Source organism: Nomascus leucogenys, chromosome 13 (assembly GCF_006542625.1).
Source record: "Nomascus leucogenys isolate Asia chromosome 13, Asia_NLE_v1, whole genome shotgun sequence".
Taxonomy (NCBI): Eukaryota; Metazoa; Chordata; class Mammalia; order Primates; family Hylobatidae; genus Nomascus; species Nomascus leucogenys.
In genome coordinates, this window is record NC_044393.1 from 28,011,101 (window position 1) to 28,029,410 (window position 18,310).

At 46.8% G+C, this 18,310-nt stretch overlaps 1 protein-coding gene across 2 annotated transcripts in view; it reads right to left on the minus strand.

Moving 5' to 3' along the window:
- Positions 1 to 2,725: 2,725 nt before the first annotated feature.
- The window catches only part of CNBD2 (cyclic nucleotide binding domain containing 2), a 75,968-nt gene continuing 60,383 nt past the window's right edge, over positions 2,726 to 18,310 (minus strand). For both annotated transcript variants that reach the window (XM_030826716.1, XM_012511971.2), the window contains 2 exons: positions 9,973 to 10,142; positions 2,726 to 3,068 (listed from right to left, as the gene is read on the minus strand). In XM_030826716.1, the coding sequence (XP_030682576.1) occupies positions 2,777 to 3,068; positions 9,973 to 10,142 (462 nt within the window). In that variant the 3' untranslated portion in view covers positions 2,726 to 2,776. The remainder of the gene's footprint in view (positions 3,069 to 9,972; positions 10,143 to 18,310) is intronic.

Sequence of the window (18,310 nt, forward strand, 5' to 3'; positions counted from 1 at the left end):
AATTAGCTAGGCGTGTAGCCAGGCCTGATGTCACACACCTGTAGTCCCAGCTACTTTGAGAGGCTGAGACACGAGAATCGCTTGAATCCGGAAAGTTGCAGTGAGCTGAGATTGCACCACTGCACTCCAGCCTGGGTGACAAAGCAAGACTGTCTCCAAAAATAAATAAATAAATAAATTTCAAATGGACGAATAAGAAGCCCACACCATCATCTTGGAGCCACAGCCCTAAAAGCAAAAAGATACCTAAATATGGTCAGACACCCCAACTTACTTGGTCCCCAAACAGTGACCCCTTGTCCTTGTAGGTCACAGTCGACCTTTCCAGGACTGCTGCAGACATCCCTGACTCCTTGATTCTGGAGCTATCAGGGAAGTGAAGATCTGTAAGTCCACTGCTTCTTTACCCTTTACGTCCACACCCCCTTCAGAGAGAAAAATTTCATACTTCTTTTCTGGTATGCAATGAAAGCGGTTTTCTTTTAAATTCAACAGAGTCCCAGTGTAGTGGCTCTGTATGAGTTTGTCCTCACATTGCTAATAAAGACATACCTGAGACTGGGTAGTTTATAAAGAAAAGAGGTTTAATTGACTCACAGTTTCACATGGCTGGGAAGGCCTCAGGAAACAGAATCACGGCAGAAGGGGAAGCAAACAAATCCTTCTTCACATGGCAGCAGGAGAGAGAATGAGAGCTGAGCGACGGGGAAAGCCCCCTTATAAAACCATCAGATCTCGTGAGAACTCACTCACTATCATGAGAACCGTATAGGGGAAACTGCCCCCATGATTCAATTATCTCCACCTGGTCCTGCCCTTCACACATGGGGATTATTACAATTCAAGGTAAGATTTTGGGTGGGGACACAGCCAAATCGTATCAGGCTTATACCTGTAACCTCAGCACTTTGGGAGGCCAAGGTGAGCGGATCACTTTAGGCCAGGAGTTTGAGACCAGCCTGAGCAACTCAGTAAGACCCTGTCCCTATGAAAAAAAATTTAAATTAGCCCTACATGATGGTGCATACCTGTACTCCCAGCTACTTTGGAGGCTAAGGCAGGAGGATTGCTTGAGCCCAAGAGTTCGAGGCTGCAGTGAGCTATGATCGTGCCACTGCACTCCAGCCTGGGCAACAGAGCAAGACCCTGTCTAGCAGCCATAAAAAATGATGAGTTCATGTCCTTTGTAGGGACATGGATGAAACTGGAAATCATCATTCTCAGTAAACTATCGCAAGGACAAAAAACTAAACACCACATGTTCTCACTCATAGGTGGGAATTGAACAATGAGAACACATGGACACAGGAAGGGGAACATCACACTCTGGGGACTGTTGTGGGGTGGGGGGAGGGGGGAGGGATAGCATTAGGAGATACACCTAATGCTAAATGACGAGTTAATGGGTGCAGCAAACCAACATGGCACATGGATATATATGTAACAAACCTGCACATTGTGCACATGTACCCTAAAACTTAGAGTACAATAAAAAAAAGACCCTGTCTCAAAATAAAAATAAAAAATAAATTCAACAAACAAAACTATAATGTTGAATATACTTTTCAAACTAGACTCACCCCCATTCATGAAAGCCATCGATCTTGTCCAACTTGCTCATTTCACCACTGGAGAAACTGAGGTACAGATAAGGGAATCAAAGTGCTCAAGAGGGTCCAGTGAGACAGAAGCACATCTGGGACTGCCAGAGCTCCTGGTGCCCAGCAAGACGCCCAGGTGTTCCTCAGAGTCTATGCCTTGCCAGGGACAGGGTGGGTGACTTGGAAACAGGCAGGCTCCTGTGCCGCCATGGCCTCCGCCAGGCTCCTCAGTGCTCTCAAGCTAACCTATGGGGTTCTTGAAGGGAAAGAGGTGTCTGGAGCTTGGTCTGTGGTGCTGAGGCTGCTGGAGACAGGAACCCTGAGTTCTAGGCCTAGATCAGTGTTGGGCAGCTCCAGATTAAAGACCCAGCAGAGAGAGTGAGGAGCCTTCTTTTGTTCCGACTCTGCAGCCTCCTTGTCTCCACCTTCTCTATCACAGCTGCTCACTCCTCATCCTGGACCTGATGCCTGCTCCTGTCATGCTGTCCCATCAGCGTCTCTCTGGCTCCTGTACCCTCCTCCCAACCAGTCGCAGCCTCACTTCACTCTCTTGACAGGGACCCAGCCCACCACCTGCAGGCCCATATATGTTTTGTTTGACACTATTTGAAAACAATCTGAATTAGTTGCTCGTGTTTAAAAACTGGTAGGAATCATCTAAAATATTGAATTTCTTGATTCTCTTGAAGAATCTACAGACTGACAATATGAGGCCGAATTATTTTCTGACAGGGCAGCAACTGACTGGGCTAAGGGGCAGCTGCCCCATCTGGATGGGGAACTTACACAGCAGGCCCCAGCATCCCTGCCGCTGCACTCCTTTAGATGACCTGTCTGGCCTTGGAAGGCATTTGCAACCCTAGTCTTGACCACTTTGATTTGAGCCTTCCCCACATCCAGCTTATCCGACAAGACCCTCCTACCCTGAAACTATGCCCAGTGATTAACCCGTCCACACACAGCCTCTGACCATTCATTCACTCAGCCCAGCCCTCAAGCATCAAGGGAGACTGTGCCCCCATTGCTGTCCCCCAAACACCTCTCTGGACCCACAGCTCAGCCCTCCAGGTCCCCTTCCTCCAAGTCCCACAACTCCCATGGTGGTCATTCAGAAAGCATGGCGGCCAATCCACCATCCTTTATTTGTCCTAAATAAGGACCCCTGCGCTCATATACTAAGCCAAGAGTTCTCGGATTTTGTACCGAGGTGCTTTGATGGCTTGGACAATCCTCAATGGAGGGAGGTATTTCTGGGGTGCCATAAAAATAGGATAACAAGGTTTAGTCGTCTTGTTGATGCTGCACAAATCCAGGACCACAGACCTAGGGTTGTAGATCTCTTTCTTCTTGGGCTGGTTTGGAGTGAACAGTTGACTTTGGCGAGGCTCCACGAGCAGCCGCAACAGGTCCTTCCGAAACATATTCCAGCTATTCTCCTGGAGGAACTTCTGGCACATATCTTCATCACTAAAGGGCAGGCACAGAAGCCGAGGTTCTCATGCCAGTCCCACCCCTCCAGCCTTGCCTCCTGCTACTCTCCCCTCCCTAAGCATGTGGTGCTTCATCCTGCTCCTGTGACCCTCCCAGACCCTCCCTCTGCACCCTTTCCCTTTCCACAATTTTCTTCCCTTAGGCCTGTGCTGTCTCATGTAGTAGCAATGGGCCACATGTAGTTACTGAGTACCTGAAATGCAGCCAGTCTGAAATAGAGATGTGCTGTGAGTGTAAAATACATAAACAGATTTCACAGACTTAGAACAACAAAAGAATGTAAAATAGCTCATTAATCATTTTATATTGATAAATGGATAAAGTGTGGTATATACATATTACATGATTCCGTTTACGTGAGATGTCCAGAACAGGCAGGTCTGTAGAGACAGAAGTAGATTGGTGGCTGCCTTGGACTGGCCATGGTGCTCTGGCTCCACTCTGCCCCCTCCCCTCATAGCAAGTGAGGCTGAGGAAGGTGGAAGAAGGACTGGGGCCTCCTGAGACCACAGCAAGGCAAGGGGGTATTAAGCTTCAATTAACTCACCTGTACTCTCTTACCTAAGCAGACAAGCTGAATACATCACTAACAAGTCAGAACATTCTTCCAGCCAGATTATATCGACAAAGATAAAGCCAACTTTGATCCATAGAGATTGGCTTAAGAAAAAACCCAGAGGTCAGCATGGCTATAAGCTGGTCCTGTAGTGTCAGCAATATGACAAAGCCAGCTTCCACCCGCTCATGAAAGCTGACCGTGTGCACCTCTTCTCAACTCCATGCTTGTGGCAGCAGGTTGGTAGTGTGAAACTGGCCATGGTAGGAGTATTTACACTATGGAAATCAGCAAACACTGCAAGCCAGGGTCCTCCTCTGGCATCTTGGAGAGCTGGTTGTTAAACATCCATGAGCACACTACTGGGTAGTCCTCACTTAAAAAGTTCCATTAACTCTCAATTTCTTAGATAATAAATAACAAAACATCTCACTCTGACTTAGAACTTACCATGTGTCAAGCACTTTACATTTGTTAACTCATTTAATTTTCACAACCACCCCATTTCAGAAACATAGAAATTGGGGTGAGGCTAAGGGATTCACCAAAACCTAGGAGGGGGCAAGCATGTGATGACTAATTCTTAGGGGATAGTTTTTTTTTAACCTAGATTCTAAGCTAAGACAGACAAGACTCCATGTCACTTCCTGATGCTGATGGTCACAATGATTTCTAGCCTACTTTTTCACTGAACAGGGTAGCCTCAGCTTCACACAGCGGTCTCAGTTCCAATCCCCTGTCTCACTTGAACTGAAAGCTGCATCTGTTCTTTCAGGCTTTAAAAAATCAACCCATGGCTGGGTGCGGTGGCTCATGCCTGTAATACCAGCACTTTGGGAGGCCAGGCAGGCGGATCACTTCAGATCAGGAGTTTGAGACTAGCCTGGCCAAGATGGTGAAACCCTGTCTCTACTAAAAATAACAAAAATTGGCCAAGTGTGGTGGTGCACGCCTGTAATTCCAGCTATTCAGGAGACTGAGCCACAAGAATCACTTGAACCCAGTGGGGGAACATTGCAGTGAGCTGAGATCACGCCACTGCACTCCAGCCTGGGAGACAGTGAGACACCGTCTCAAAAAAAAAAAAAATCAGCCCGTGACGCCCTTAAGCCCTCCTGGGCAATCCCCGGCATTAGTTCATACTATCTGTCTGTTTTGGGTGATCCTCTTCACTTTGGCCTTGGGGGATTTCCTGACTTTCTTGTGGATGCAGCCATGCATTCTACCCCGAACGGGCCGCCCCGTGCTCTGTAGGGGTGATTTTCAGGATATCCAGCCTGCCGCTGTTCACAGGACAGGTACCTCTGCCACCGGCTCTGTGATCTTCAGGACCTCAGAGTCTTCGGTTACAACGTGAGGGATTTGAGCTAGATAATGGATATGTTTTCTGCCTGTTTTAGCAGTCTAGAAAGGCATGAGTTCAACGATTAATGAATAAGACAGAATTCTGTGGGTCAGCGTTTTAGATGAGGGCTGCAAATGCTGACTGAGCAGGGCGGATGCTGAATGTTCCATCTGCCCTCGCTCAAGTCTATGTAAACCTTTTCTGAATTTCCATTCAACAGATATTAACTGATCCCCATCATGTGCCAGGCAATATGCAAGGAGCTAAGGCTCCTTAAACCCTTTTTTGAGTGGCAGGTCTAAATGGCCATTTCCTATATTGGTAGTACCCAGGAATCAGAGAAGTGTGGCATCCTTGAACCAGAAGGAACCACCAGTATTTTTCAGCTTGTTTTTCTCACAAGACTGCCCCAGTGTTGGCCTTATCTACATATCATCTGCTCTTTAAATTTACTAATGATTTTCTGGGCTGGGCACGGTGGCTCACACCTGTAATCCCAGCACTTCGGGAGGCCGAGGTGGGCGGATCACCTCAGGTTGGGAGTTCGAGACCAGCCTGGCCAACGTGGTGAAACCCCATCTCTACTAAAATTAGTCAGGTGTGGCGGCAGCGCCTGTAATCCCAGCTACTTCGGAGGCTGAGGCAGGAGAATCACTTGAACCCGGGAGGCAGAGGTTGCAGTGAGCCAAGATCACACCACTGCACTCCAGCCTGGGTGACAAAGCAAGACTCTGTCTAAAAAAAAAAAATTACGAATGATTTTCCTTCAATCTGTTCAGTTCCTTTTACTTAAATATTTACTTTAACTTTGTCTTAAGCAACCAGATCTGTCAGATCACATGGTTAGTAAGCTAGTCATGCTGCTTTTTCTAATTCACACAAATAAATACATAAATGTTAAAACTAAAAACGTCAATCTGTGAGCCGCCTAAAATTATCCTGTAACCCTCCTGTGGAATATGTTTCATACTTTAAAAAATACTGATCTATTCTAATTTTCTTGTTTTGCTGATTGGAGTTGGAAGCCTACAGAAGGTCATGAAGACCTCACATTGCTCAAGGTCATGAAGATCTCACGTCAGAGCCTTTTGTGTGCTTATTGGCCAGGGCTGGAATCACCTGCAGCTCTGTCTGCCTTCATACCCCCTTTCTCTACCATTGGAATCACTCGCTTCCCACACCTGCTGCCAAAACCGTGTCTGACCACAGTATCACCGTAAGTAAAGAAAATGTGTAAGAAGTATGAGCTCCATTATGAAAACAGAGCATGACAATAAATGCATATTTGGCACATATTCACGAAGTGAATAAAACACTAAAAGGAAATACAGAAGATGCTAACTGGGATTGCTGGAGGATTGCAAATAATTTGGGTTTTGTCTTTTTCGCTGTTCAGTGTTTTTCAATCTTCTGCAATGAGTACGGCCGAATCACATTTAGTTAACATTTGTTAAGCACCTTCTGCATGCTGGGCACTGTACAGGTGCTAGAGACCAAGGGCGGATAAAGCACAGCCTTGCCTTCCTGAAGCACTTAATCAGGTGGAAGGGAAGGAGCTGTGCAAACATGTAACTGTATGACAACATGATACGATCAATGACAGAGCTGTGTAGAGAATATTATGAGTGTGCAGAAAGGGGGTACTTATCCCAAACTGGGGTTAGTCTGAGGAGGTTTGCTGCAGAAGATGAATCTTCCAGAATAAGCAGGAATTTATCACAAAGGGTGGAGGCAGGACCGGGGTTAGCATTTCAGGCAAAAGGGCCAGCATTGGCAAAGGCAAGGTATGTGCAGCATCTAGCAGGCAACCCGCCTGAGTTGCTGGAGTGAGTTGGAGGTGGCAGGAGATGCTGCAGGGGGCTTGAGTGGGGGGTCAGACTGTGGTGGGTCATTGAGGTAGCACTGAGTTTGGACTTTATCCTATAGGCAGTGAGATACCATTGAAAGGTTTCAAGCAGGAGTTTAACACAACTAGATTAGGGTTTTAACAAGAACACAGTGTGCAGAAAGAATCCAGCAGGGAGGAGACTGAAGGGGAGGAACCCGTGATAAGACTTTTGCAGGAGTCTAGCTAGGTGGTCCCGAAGTGGGGGTGGAGGCCAGGCGCGATGGCTCATGCAATCCCAGCACTTTGGGAGGCCAGGTGGGTGGATCCTTTGAGCTCAGGAGTTTTGAGACCAGCCTGGGCAACATGGCAAAACCCCGTCTCTACCAAAAAATACAAAAAAATTAGCCAGGCATGGCGGCGCCTGCCTGTTGTCCCAGCTACTGGGGAGGCTGAGGTGGGAGGATCACTTGAGCCCGGGAGGCAGAGGTTGCAGTGAGTTGAGATTCAGCCACAGCATGCCAGCCTGGATGACAGAGTGAGACCCCGTCTCTCACACACACACACAAAACAAAGCCAGGGTGGAGAGACACGTCACCCAGGGAGATGTACAAGATCCACTAGAGTATGTGAATAGTAGGATTTCATTTATACTTATCTTTCTCTTATTCTTTTAAAAGATCAATTTTTATATGTTTGTAATATATAGGTACAGTAATATTATATGTGGATATAATAAAAACAAATTAACAGATGTTATTTATATTACATATACATACCAGGGAGTGCATGCTTGAACACTTTTTAGTAATAGCAGTGTGAGATGAAAACAGTTTTGAGACCACTGGTCAGGGCAATAAGTTAATTTTTATATTTTAAAAAAGTTATTTGTTCCCATTATAAAAGCATTAACATTCACTCTAGAAAATTTGGACACTATGAAAAAGTAAAAAAAAAAAAAATTATCTAATCTTTCAAGATACATATTTATTTTTAATAATTATAAACGTAAATCTCAGCATTTTGGAAGACCAAGGCAGGAGGACTGGTTCAAGACCAGCTTGGGCAACATAATGAGACCCCCATCTCTACAAAAAAATTTTCAATTAGCTGAGGATTGTAGTGCACATCTATAGTTCCAGCTACTCAGGAGACTGAGGTGGGAGGATCCCTTGAGCCCAGAAGGTCAAGGCTACAGTGAGCCATGATTGTGCCACTGCACTCCAGCCTGGGGAACAGAGTGAGAACCTGTCTCAAAAAAATAAGTAAATATAAAATGAAATAAAACATGAGAGGAATATATAACCAGAAAGTCCCCTTTAGTCTCACCTCCCAGAGAAAATGACTCTTACCACAGGCATTGTCATTTTTGCTTCTTTCCTTCTAGGTTTCTCTGGGATAAGTGTTTTACAAAGGCATGGTCATAGCACATGTACAATTCTGTACCGCCCTTTCCCAGTATCATTATACCGCCCATTTTACCCTGCTGTTACACAGCCATTAAGCTGACCATTTTTAAATAAAACAATTATGTTCTATCAAGAGAATATACCACAATTTTATAAACTATCCCTTTAGTGTGGCACACACGAATGTTGTTGTCATTGTTTTTCTATTATGAATATGGCTGCTATGAACATCTTATTTTATTTATTTTTTATTATTATTATTTTTGTTTGAGACAGAGTTTCGCCCTTGTTGCCCAGGCTGGAGTGCAAAGGGGCAACCTCGGCTCACCGCAACCTTCGCCTCCCAGGTTCAAGTGATTCTCCTGCCTCAGCCTCCTGAGTAGCTGGGATTAAAGGTGCCCGCCATCACATCTGGTGGTGTGTTTAGTAGACTATGTTTAGAGAGACAGGGTTTCACCATGTTGGCCAGCTGCTCTTAAACTCCTGACCTCAGGTAATCCACCTGCCTCCGCCTCCTAAAGTGCTGGGATTACAGGCATGAGCCACCACGCCCAGCCTATCATTATTATTATTTTGAGGTGGAATCTTGCTCTGTCACCCAGGCTGGAGTGCAATGGTGTAATCTTGGCTCACTTCAACCTCTGCCTCCCAGGTTCAAGTGATTCTCCTGTCTCAGCCTCCTGAGTAACTGGGATTACAGGGGCCCACTATCATGCCCGGCTAATTTTTGTATTTTTAGTAGAGGCAGGATTTCACCATGTTGGCCAGCATGGTCTCAAACTCCTGACCTCAGGTGATCCACTTGCCTTGGCCTCCCAAAGTGCTGGGATTACAAGCATGAACCACTCCTCCCGGCCTTATTATTATTATTTATTTTTTATTTTTTGAGACAGAGTTTCGCTCTCGTTGACTGGGCTGGCGTGCAATGATGCGATCTTGGCTCACTGCAACCTCCGCCTTCTGGGTTCAAGTGATTCTCTTGCCTCAGCCTCCTGAGTAGCTGGGATTACAGGTGCCCGCCACCATGCCCAGCTAATTTTTGTATTTTTAGTAGAGACAGGGTTTCACCATGTTTGCCAGGCTGGTCTCGAACTCCTGACCTCGGGTGATCCACCCACCTCAGCCTCCCAAAGTGCTGGGATTACAGAAGTGAGCCACCATGCCCAGCCTTATTATTTTTTAACACAGAGTTTCACTCTGTTACCCAGGCTGGAGTGCAGTGATGCCATCTCGGCTCACTGCAACCTCTGTCTCCCAGGTTCAAGTGATTCTCCTACCTCAGCCTGCTGAGTAGTTGGGATTACAGGCATGTGCCACCATGCCTGGCTAATTTTGTGTTTTTAGTAGAGATGGGGTTTCACTATGTTGGCCAGGTTGGTCTCAAACTCCTGACCTCAAGTGATCTGCCTGCCTCAGCTTCCCAAAGTGCTGAGATTATAGGCGTGAGCCACCGCGCCTGACCCTGCAATGAACATCTTAATGTAGGGGCTTTCTTCATATTTTGGCTCTATAAATTCACAGATGAATCTCTGTCTCAAAGTGTTGGGACAGTTGTATAGCACTTGAAATGTAATGCTAAAATTATTATCAAAAGGATTGAGCCTATCTAGAGTGTACCAACAACTCCCAGTTTCATTTCACCCTTGTCAGCAACAGGTATTATATTTTTCCTTCTTTTACTAAAATAACAGGTGAAAAATTGTTCATTTCACCTGATAGGACTTACGCACATTTCCAGTACTGACCTGGGGAATGCGATATTGAGCTTTAACAACTTTTTCATCATCTCGTCATCATTGTCAATCAGTTTGTAAAATATTTTCTTCCTTATCCGTATCAACTCATTTCCCAAGCTCATCAGGATCAAGGGTCGTGTGTCGCATTCACCCTCTGGAAGGAAGGCCTGGTGGAGACCCTCGGGAGAAGTCACAGAAAGTTAGACCTCAGAGACTGGCCAGGTCTGCCCGCAGATTTTCATTATTTTTTTTCCTTTTATTTTTTGAGACGGAGTTTTGCTCTTGTTGCCCAGACTGGAGTGCAATGGCCCAATCTCAGCTCATTGCAACCTCTGCCTCCCAGGTTCAAACGATTCTCCTGCCTCAGCCACCCGAGTAGCTGGGATTACAGGCATGCACTACCACGTCCAGCTAATTTTGTATTTTGAGTAGAGATGGGGTTTCTCCATGTTGGTCAGGCTGGTCTCGAACTCATGACCTCAGGTGATCCACCCGCCTCGGTCTCCCAACGTGCTGGGATTACAGGCGTGAGCCACCGTGCCCAGCCTACCCGCAGATTTTCTAGATGGGAAAAAGAAGGCCTCAAACAGGAGGAGAATTTATCTAGGATCACTGAGCAAATGACAGGCAGGAGAAATCCTGGGCCCCTTTTGCTACATCACATGGAATTCCTCTAACCGTGGAATTAGAAGAGCACCTAAATCAGATTACCCACTGTCCCACTCCAGCAATCTCACTGCCACTATTGCTCTCAAGTTTTCCCCAATGTCCAATTAAAGCTTTTTGTTTTGTTTTTGTTTTTGTTTTTGTTTTTGTTTTTGTCGAGCAAATCTGTTTTCTCTTCCTAAGGACTTACAACAAAAATCAAACAGCTAGGCACCAGGTGCAGTGGCTCACACCTGTAATCCCAGCACTTTGGGAGGCCCAGGCGGGTGGATCACATGAGCCCAGGAGTTTGAGACCAGCCTAGGCAACATGGTGAAACCATATATATACACAAATTACAAAAGTTAGCCAGGTGTGATAGTGCATGCCTGTAGTCCCAGGCTGAGGTGAGAGGATTTCTTGAGCCCAGGAGGTGGAGGTCGCAGTGAGCTGAGATCGCACCACTGCACTCCAGCCTGGGCGACAGAGCAAGAGACTATCCCAAAAAAGTAAAATAGGCCAGGTGTGGTGGCTCACACCTGTAATCCCAGCACTTTGGGAGGCCGAGGCAGGCTGATCACCTGAGGTCAGGAGTTTGAGACCAGCCTGGCCAACATGGTGAAACCCCTACTAATAATACAAAAATTAGGGCTGGGCGCAGTGGCTCACGCCTGTAATCCCAGCACTTCGGGAGGCTGAGGCGGGTGGATCACGAGGTCAGGAGATCGAGACCATCCTGACAAACACAGTGAAAACCTGTCTCTACTAAAAATACAAAAAATTAGCCAGGCATGGTGGCACGTGCCTGTAATCCCAGCTACTTGGGAGGCTGAGGCAGGAGAATCGCTTGAACCTGTGAGGCAGAGGTTGCAACGAGCCAAAATTGCACCACTGCACTCCAGCCTGATGACAGAGCGAGACTCCATCTCAAAAAAAAAAAAAAAAAAAAAAAGAAAAAGAAAAAGAAAAAAAAAGAATTAGCCGGGCATGGTGATGGTGGCCAGTGCCTGTAATCCCAGCTACTCGGGAGGCTGAGGCAGGGGAATCATTTCAATCAGAGAGGTTGAGGTTGTGGTGAGCCAAGATTGCGCCACTGCACTCCAGCCTGGGTGACAGAGTGAAACTGTGTCTCAAAAAAAAAAAGTAAAATAAAAAAATCAAACAGCCAACCAGTCCTCTTCTAGACCTTATCTTTGCAGCCACCTACCCCACCCTTTCCTGCAGGCCTCTGTTTCTCCTCCATCCCTCACAGACTTTGGTGGCCACAGGTCCTCCTCTCTCCAGCTGCCCTCCTGCTCCTTGGCTTGAATTCCTACTTTGTTCTATCTGGAAGGGAGATGGAAGTCCACAGGCATACTTGCTTCTGTGATGAAGGGTGTAATCCGCTTTTTAAGGAGACACCCTGGGACAGGCATAGCCAGGACTAGAATCCTTGTTGCTAAACTCCCAATCCAGTGCTCAGTCTTCAGCCTCTCAGCTGTTAATCAAGGCTCAGGCAAGGAAGGGGCAGGGGCGGGAATGGTTAGTGGCCCCAGAGCCACCAATGCCAGCTGTGTAGGGCTCAAGAAGAAAAAGGGCCACAAACCAAGAGGCCCACTCTGTGGAGGACACATGGGGTTGGGACTAATCCTGGATCCAAGTTGCTGTTGTTAAAGTACAATATACACATCTAGTTTACCATCTTTACCATTTTTAAGCATACAGTTCACTGGAAATAAAAACAGGCATATTCTTTCTTTTCATTCCCTCTCTTCCTCCCCATCCTAGCCTCTGGTAACCACCAATCTACTCTCTATCTTCATGAGATCCAGTTTTTAGGTCCCACATATGAGTGAGAACATGCGATATTTGTCTTTCTGTGCTTGGCTTATTCCACTTAACATAACAGCCTCCAGTGCCATCCACGCTGCTGCAAATAACAGGATCTCATTCCTTTTTATGGCCGAATGATATTCCATTGTGTATATGTCCCACATTTTCCTTATCCATTCATCTGTTAATGGACACTTAGATTGATTCCATATTTCAAAATTGTACTTATGTGATTTGGGGCACACGGTACCTCCTGGGCCATTGCTCGCCTGTGAAATGCAGGTGAGAATATCTACCGACACGTCTCCAAAAGATTCTGAATTTGAAAGATGTGAAGCGGGATCTGGAACACCGTCCCCACCTCCACCATTTGGGTTCTAGACCTTGAAATATGACCACGTACAAATTTTTGGGTGCTCTGAGCCCTGGCCTTGTCTCTCTTTGGCAAGACTGGGGTGGAGCTATGCCACCTTTCCTCTAAAGCTGCTGAAGGTCTACACGAGATGGCATGTGTGAGAGTGCTCTGGGGGACAGGAAGCACCTCGTGTGTCTCTCATGTTGAGTACAGTGGGAACAAAGGCCCTCCTAGCCAATGCCAGGACTTGCACAGAAACCAGAATGGCTGCTCTTTAGCTAGCTCCTACTCTGGGGAGGAAACATATATATATGAATTTATACCTTATAACCATCCTAGGATGTGGGGGTTATCCTCAGATGTGGAAAATGAGGTTCAGGAAAGGAAATTTACCTATCCACGGTCAATCATCTTATAATTACAATAGCAATGATGACAAAATGGTAATAATAGCACCAACGAACATTTATTGAGCACTCACTAAATTCCAGGCCCTCTTGTAGTTTTTGCGTCTATAACCCATTTAACCCTCACCACAATCCAGTGAGCTGACTCCTATTCTCATTCTCATGTTACAGGTGAGGATGCTGAGGTTAAGAAAATCGTCCAACATCGGCCGGGCACAGTGGCTCACGCCTGTAATCCCAGCACTTTGGGAGGCCGAGGTGGGTGGATCACGAGGTCAGGAGATCGAGACCATTCTGGCTAACACGGTGAAACCCTGTCTCTACTAAAAATACAGAAAATTAGCCAGGCGTGGTGTGGGTGCTTGTAGTCCCAGCTACTTGGGAGGCTGAGGCAGGAGCATGGCATAAACTCGGGAGGCGGAGCTTGCAGTGAGCGGAGATCGCGCCACTGCACTCCAGCCTGGGCGACACAGTGAGACTCCGTCTCAAAAAAAAAAAAAGAAAATTGTCTAACATCACACATCAGGAAAAGCAATAAATCTAAGCTTTGAACCAGGTGGTCTGTCTTCAGAGTCTGTGCTTTCAGCAACTACAATGAGGAAACAGAGGCACAAAGAGGTTAAGTAGCTGGCCCAAGGTAATGAGACTAAAGTGGCAGAGCCCAACCTTGAACCAGGGATCCACTCAGGACCACTGCTGTCCTGCTTGCTCTCTCAGCCACCTCCAACCCACTTGCTGCATGCACACAGCTGGAGTCAGTTGCTTCTCTGGCTAGATGCTTCAAACAGCGTTCCAAAGCACGTGGGATCAAATAAATCTCATGCCTCCTAAGGCCTGGGCTGTCTCACCCTTCCAGGCCCTCCATCTCAGCCTCATGTCACCGCTGCCTTGCTTAGTCTGTTCCAGCCACCCTGCCCTCCCTTCCAATCCCCTCAACACACCTTCTCCTTCCTGCCTTGAACCTTGAACTTGCTGCTTCTCTGTCTGGAACACTTTTCTGCCAGGTCATTCCATAGCTTATTCTTTTTTTTTTTTTTTTTTTTTTTTGAGACAAGGTCTCACTCTGTCCCCAGGCTGGAGTGCAGTTGCATGATTTCAGCTCACTACAATCTCAACCTCCTGGGCTCAAGGGATCCTCCTGCCTCAGCCTCCCGAGCAGCTGGGACTACAGGTGTGCACCACCACACCTGGCTAATTTTTGTTTTTGGTAGAGACGGGGTTTCACCATGTTGCCCAGGCTGGTCTCGAACTCCTGGCCTCAGCCATCATCCTTCCTTGGCCTCCCAAAGTGCTGGAATTACAAGTGTGAGCCACTGTGCCCAGCCCCATAGCTTATTATTTTCATCATTCAGGTCTCAGCTTAAACATCACCTCCTCGGAGCAGCCTTCCCTTAGCCACCCCATTTAAGAACCTCCCCACCCACCCTGCTTTTCATTCCATTCCTAACAGCAATTTGTAACTTTCTATGTATTTACTAGTTACCTGTTTGTTGTCTGTCCTGACTAGATCATAAGTCCCATGAGGGCAGGAATTATGACAGTCTACTCAGCCACAATGGCACTTTGTGCCATGCTTGGAGCATGGTAGGTGCTCAAGGAATATCTGCTGAATGAGTGACCCAAATGGAGCCACACAACTTTAGAGGTGGCAGCTCACCCAGATGAATCTCCTCATTTTCCCATGACATAGATTCAGAAAGGGAAAGTGATTTGCCTGCAGCCACACAGCTAACTATTAGAAGCAAAATCAAAATAAGAAATGCTGCTTGCCACCTCTCTTCTGCGCTGCCCATGGCTCTGGCCTGCCCAGTCTTGACCACCTCAGAGGCCTCAGCCTGCCTGTTCCTTGGAGAAGTTGGACTTCCTATATCTCCTGGCTCAAAACCTGGGTCCCTCTACCCTAGGCCCCACCCTCTGCTGTTCCCAGGGCTGATCCAGCTCCACACTGCTACTCCCAAGGGTGAGGACGATGTGACCTACCTTCCAGGGGGCGGGTTCAGTCAAGCAGTTACCACTCTCATTCTCCTACAGCTGAAGCCAGGGCCTCAACACAGGGAGCTCAGAGTCCTACCACAGGCACCTCACAAAGGCATCCACAGACATTTTCTTCAAAGGCGTCACGTTAACAAATATTTGTTGAAGGCTTTCTATGTGCTGGCCCTATGTGGGAAGCAGCAGCCAGGTCCTTGTGCTAAGTTCCCACCCAAAGCCTTCCAGAACTTCTAGGAAATCAAGGCCTTACTCCCTGTTCCAGCATTGCAGGGCCTGGACAAAACAGACCCTGTTGTTCCTGTTCCTGACACAGCCTCCCCTCCTGTCACCGCCTACCAAACTGGGCAAGGCCTTTTCCGTCCTCGTGCCTCCATCCTGCCCAGGCCTCAGTGTCCCTTAGTGCCCTGTGTTCAGCTCTGAGCACCTTACTCTGAAACATTAACAAATTGAAGTGAAGCAGACACCGCCTTCACTAACTCTAACAAAGACGTATTAATGTAAGATGTTAATAACAGGGGAAACTGGGCGTGGGCCATATGGGGGCTCTCTGTACTATCTTCTCAGTTTTTCTGTAAATCTAAAACTGTTGTAAAAAATAAGACCACTGAAACAATGAATCCAGTAGTGGGGGTGGGGGGAGTGTGGGTGACCATGCTTGGCTGTGAGCTGATCACTATGGAGGCTGGGAGGCAGGTGACAGAGCTGAGTGGCAGGAGGAGCAGTGTGTGGGTGCAGAGGTGGGGCAGGCAGAAGGGCTTTCCAGGAGGAGCAATGGGCTGGAAGGCTGGAAACTATGCCCCTTGAAGAATGACCGAAAGAATGGAGGCCACTCTGTGTGAATATGAAAATAATTAACGGAACACTGGCACTGTGCCTGGCTACATAAATGCTGAATGAAAAACAAAACAGCATTCTTTAAATACCTAAGGGCATCACATGCTAAGGAAGTGGATTTCTTCTGTTTTGGGGGACAGGGCAGGGAGAGGAGAGGAGCTAGTTTAAAGTTGTAGGAGGCAATGTTTTACTAAACAAAAGGAAGAACTTTCTAAAAGCTAAAAAATAATCAGCATTGACAGAGGGCTGTGCTAGAGACTGGACCTCCCAGACAGTACTGGACTGACCTTCCCAGCCCTGAGGTCATACAGGCTGGTGTGAGTGGAGGGAAGGAGCATGCACAGTTCACCATAACACACGGGGAGAATGGCGTAAGGACAACCTTGGAGAAAGTGACAGAGGAACAGAGGAGAGGGCTTGGTGAGGGAACAGTTTCCCAGATGCCGAATAACCACACATGAGGCTTCAGGAGACAGCCCTCTGCAGGCACAGATGGGCCAAGGCCCATTGCTCCTCCTGGAAAGCCCTTCTCCCGCCCTACCTCTGCACCTGTACACTGCTCCTCCTCCTCTCATTCAGCTCTGGCACCTGCCACCCAGCTTCCATAGTGATCAGCTCATAGCCAAGCGTGGTCATCCATACTGCCCTCGCTCCCACAACTGCATTTTTTTTTTTTTTTTTTTTGAGACAGGCTCTCACTCTGTTGTTCAGATTGAAGTACAGTAACACAGTCATGGCTCACTGCAGCCTTGACTTCACAGGCTCAAGCAATCCTCCCACCCCACCCTCCCAATTAGCTGGGATCATAGGCAAATGTCACCATGCCCAGCTAACTTTTTAATTTTTTGTAGAGACAGGGTCTCGCTTTGTTGCCCAAGCTGGTCTCGAACTCCTGGGCTTCAGCAAGTGTGAGCCACCATGCCCAGCCTTGGATTCCTTTTTTTTTTGAGACGGAGTCTTACTCTGTCACACAGGCTGGAGTGCAGTGGTGCGATCCTGGCTCACTGCAACCTCCGCCTCCCAGGTTCAAGCGATTCTCCTGCCTCAGCTTCCCGAGTAGCTGGGGTTACAGGTGTATGCCACCACACCTGGCTAATTCTGTATTTTTAGTAGAGATGGGGTTTCATCATGTTGGCCAGGCTGGTCTCAAACTCCCAACCTCAGGTGATCTACCCGCCTCAGCCTAGCAAAGTGCTGGGATTACAAGCATGAACCACTGTGCCCGGCCTGGTGGTCTTATTTTTTAAAACAGTTTTAGATTTACAGGAAAATTGAGAAGATAGTACAGAGAGTCCCCATATACCCTACATCCGGTTTCCCACATCTTACATGGGTATGTCTTTGTTACAATTAGTGAACCTCTACTGCTACATTATTGTTAGCTAAAGTCAATGAGTTGCTTAGATTTCCTGTTTCACCTAATGCCCTTTTTCTATTCCACTATCTTATCCAGGATACAACATTACATTTAATAATAGGGCTCTTTAGGCTCCTCTTGGCTGTGGCATTTTCTCAGGCCATTTTTGACGACCTTGGCAGTTTTGAGGGTACTCATTGAGTATTTTGTGGGATGCCACACTGTTAAAATTTGTCTCATGTTTTTCTTCTAATCATGTCTCATGATTAGACCGGAGTTATAAGATATTGAGAGGATGGCCACAGAGGTTAAATGACATTTTCGTCACATCCTATCAAGGGACAATACTATCAACATGATGCTTTACTGTTGATGTTGGCCTTGACGATCTGGCTGTGTTTTTCAGATTTTTTCCACTGTAAAGTTACTTCATTCCCCCCTTGCCATACTGTACTCTTTGGAAGGAAGTCCTATGCATGGCCCACATTTAAGTAGAGAGTTAGGCTCTCTCTCCTTTAAGACAGCGTATCTACATAAATTGCTTGAAATTTATTCTGCAGGGAGATTTGTCTCTTCTCCTCCATTTATTAATTCATTATTAATTCATTTATATCAATATGCACTCATGAATGTTTATTTTGTACTTTTGGTTATAATCCAACACTGCTTTACTTTGTTGTTCAAATTGTTTCAGCTTTGACCATTGGGAGATCTTTTAGGTGGCCCCCATGTCCCTTGGACATGCTCCCATATTAAAGTAGTTCCTGCCCCCTCCCCCAGCTCTTCCTTACTTTCTGGCGTTTACAATATGTTCTAGACTCATCCTGTGTATTTCCTGCCCTAGTCCTAGATTCAACCATTCTTCCAAAGAGCCCTTGTTCCTTTTATTGGGAAATTGTATTAGAAATCATGATCTGGTTTCTTGACCTTGGCCTGGGCAATGGT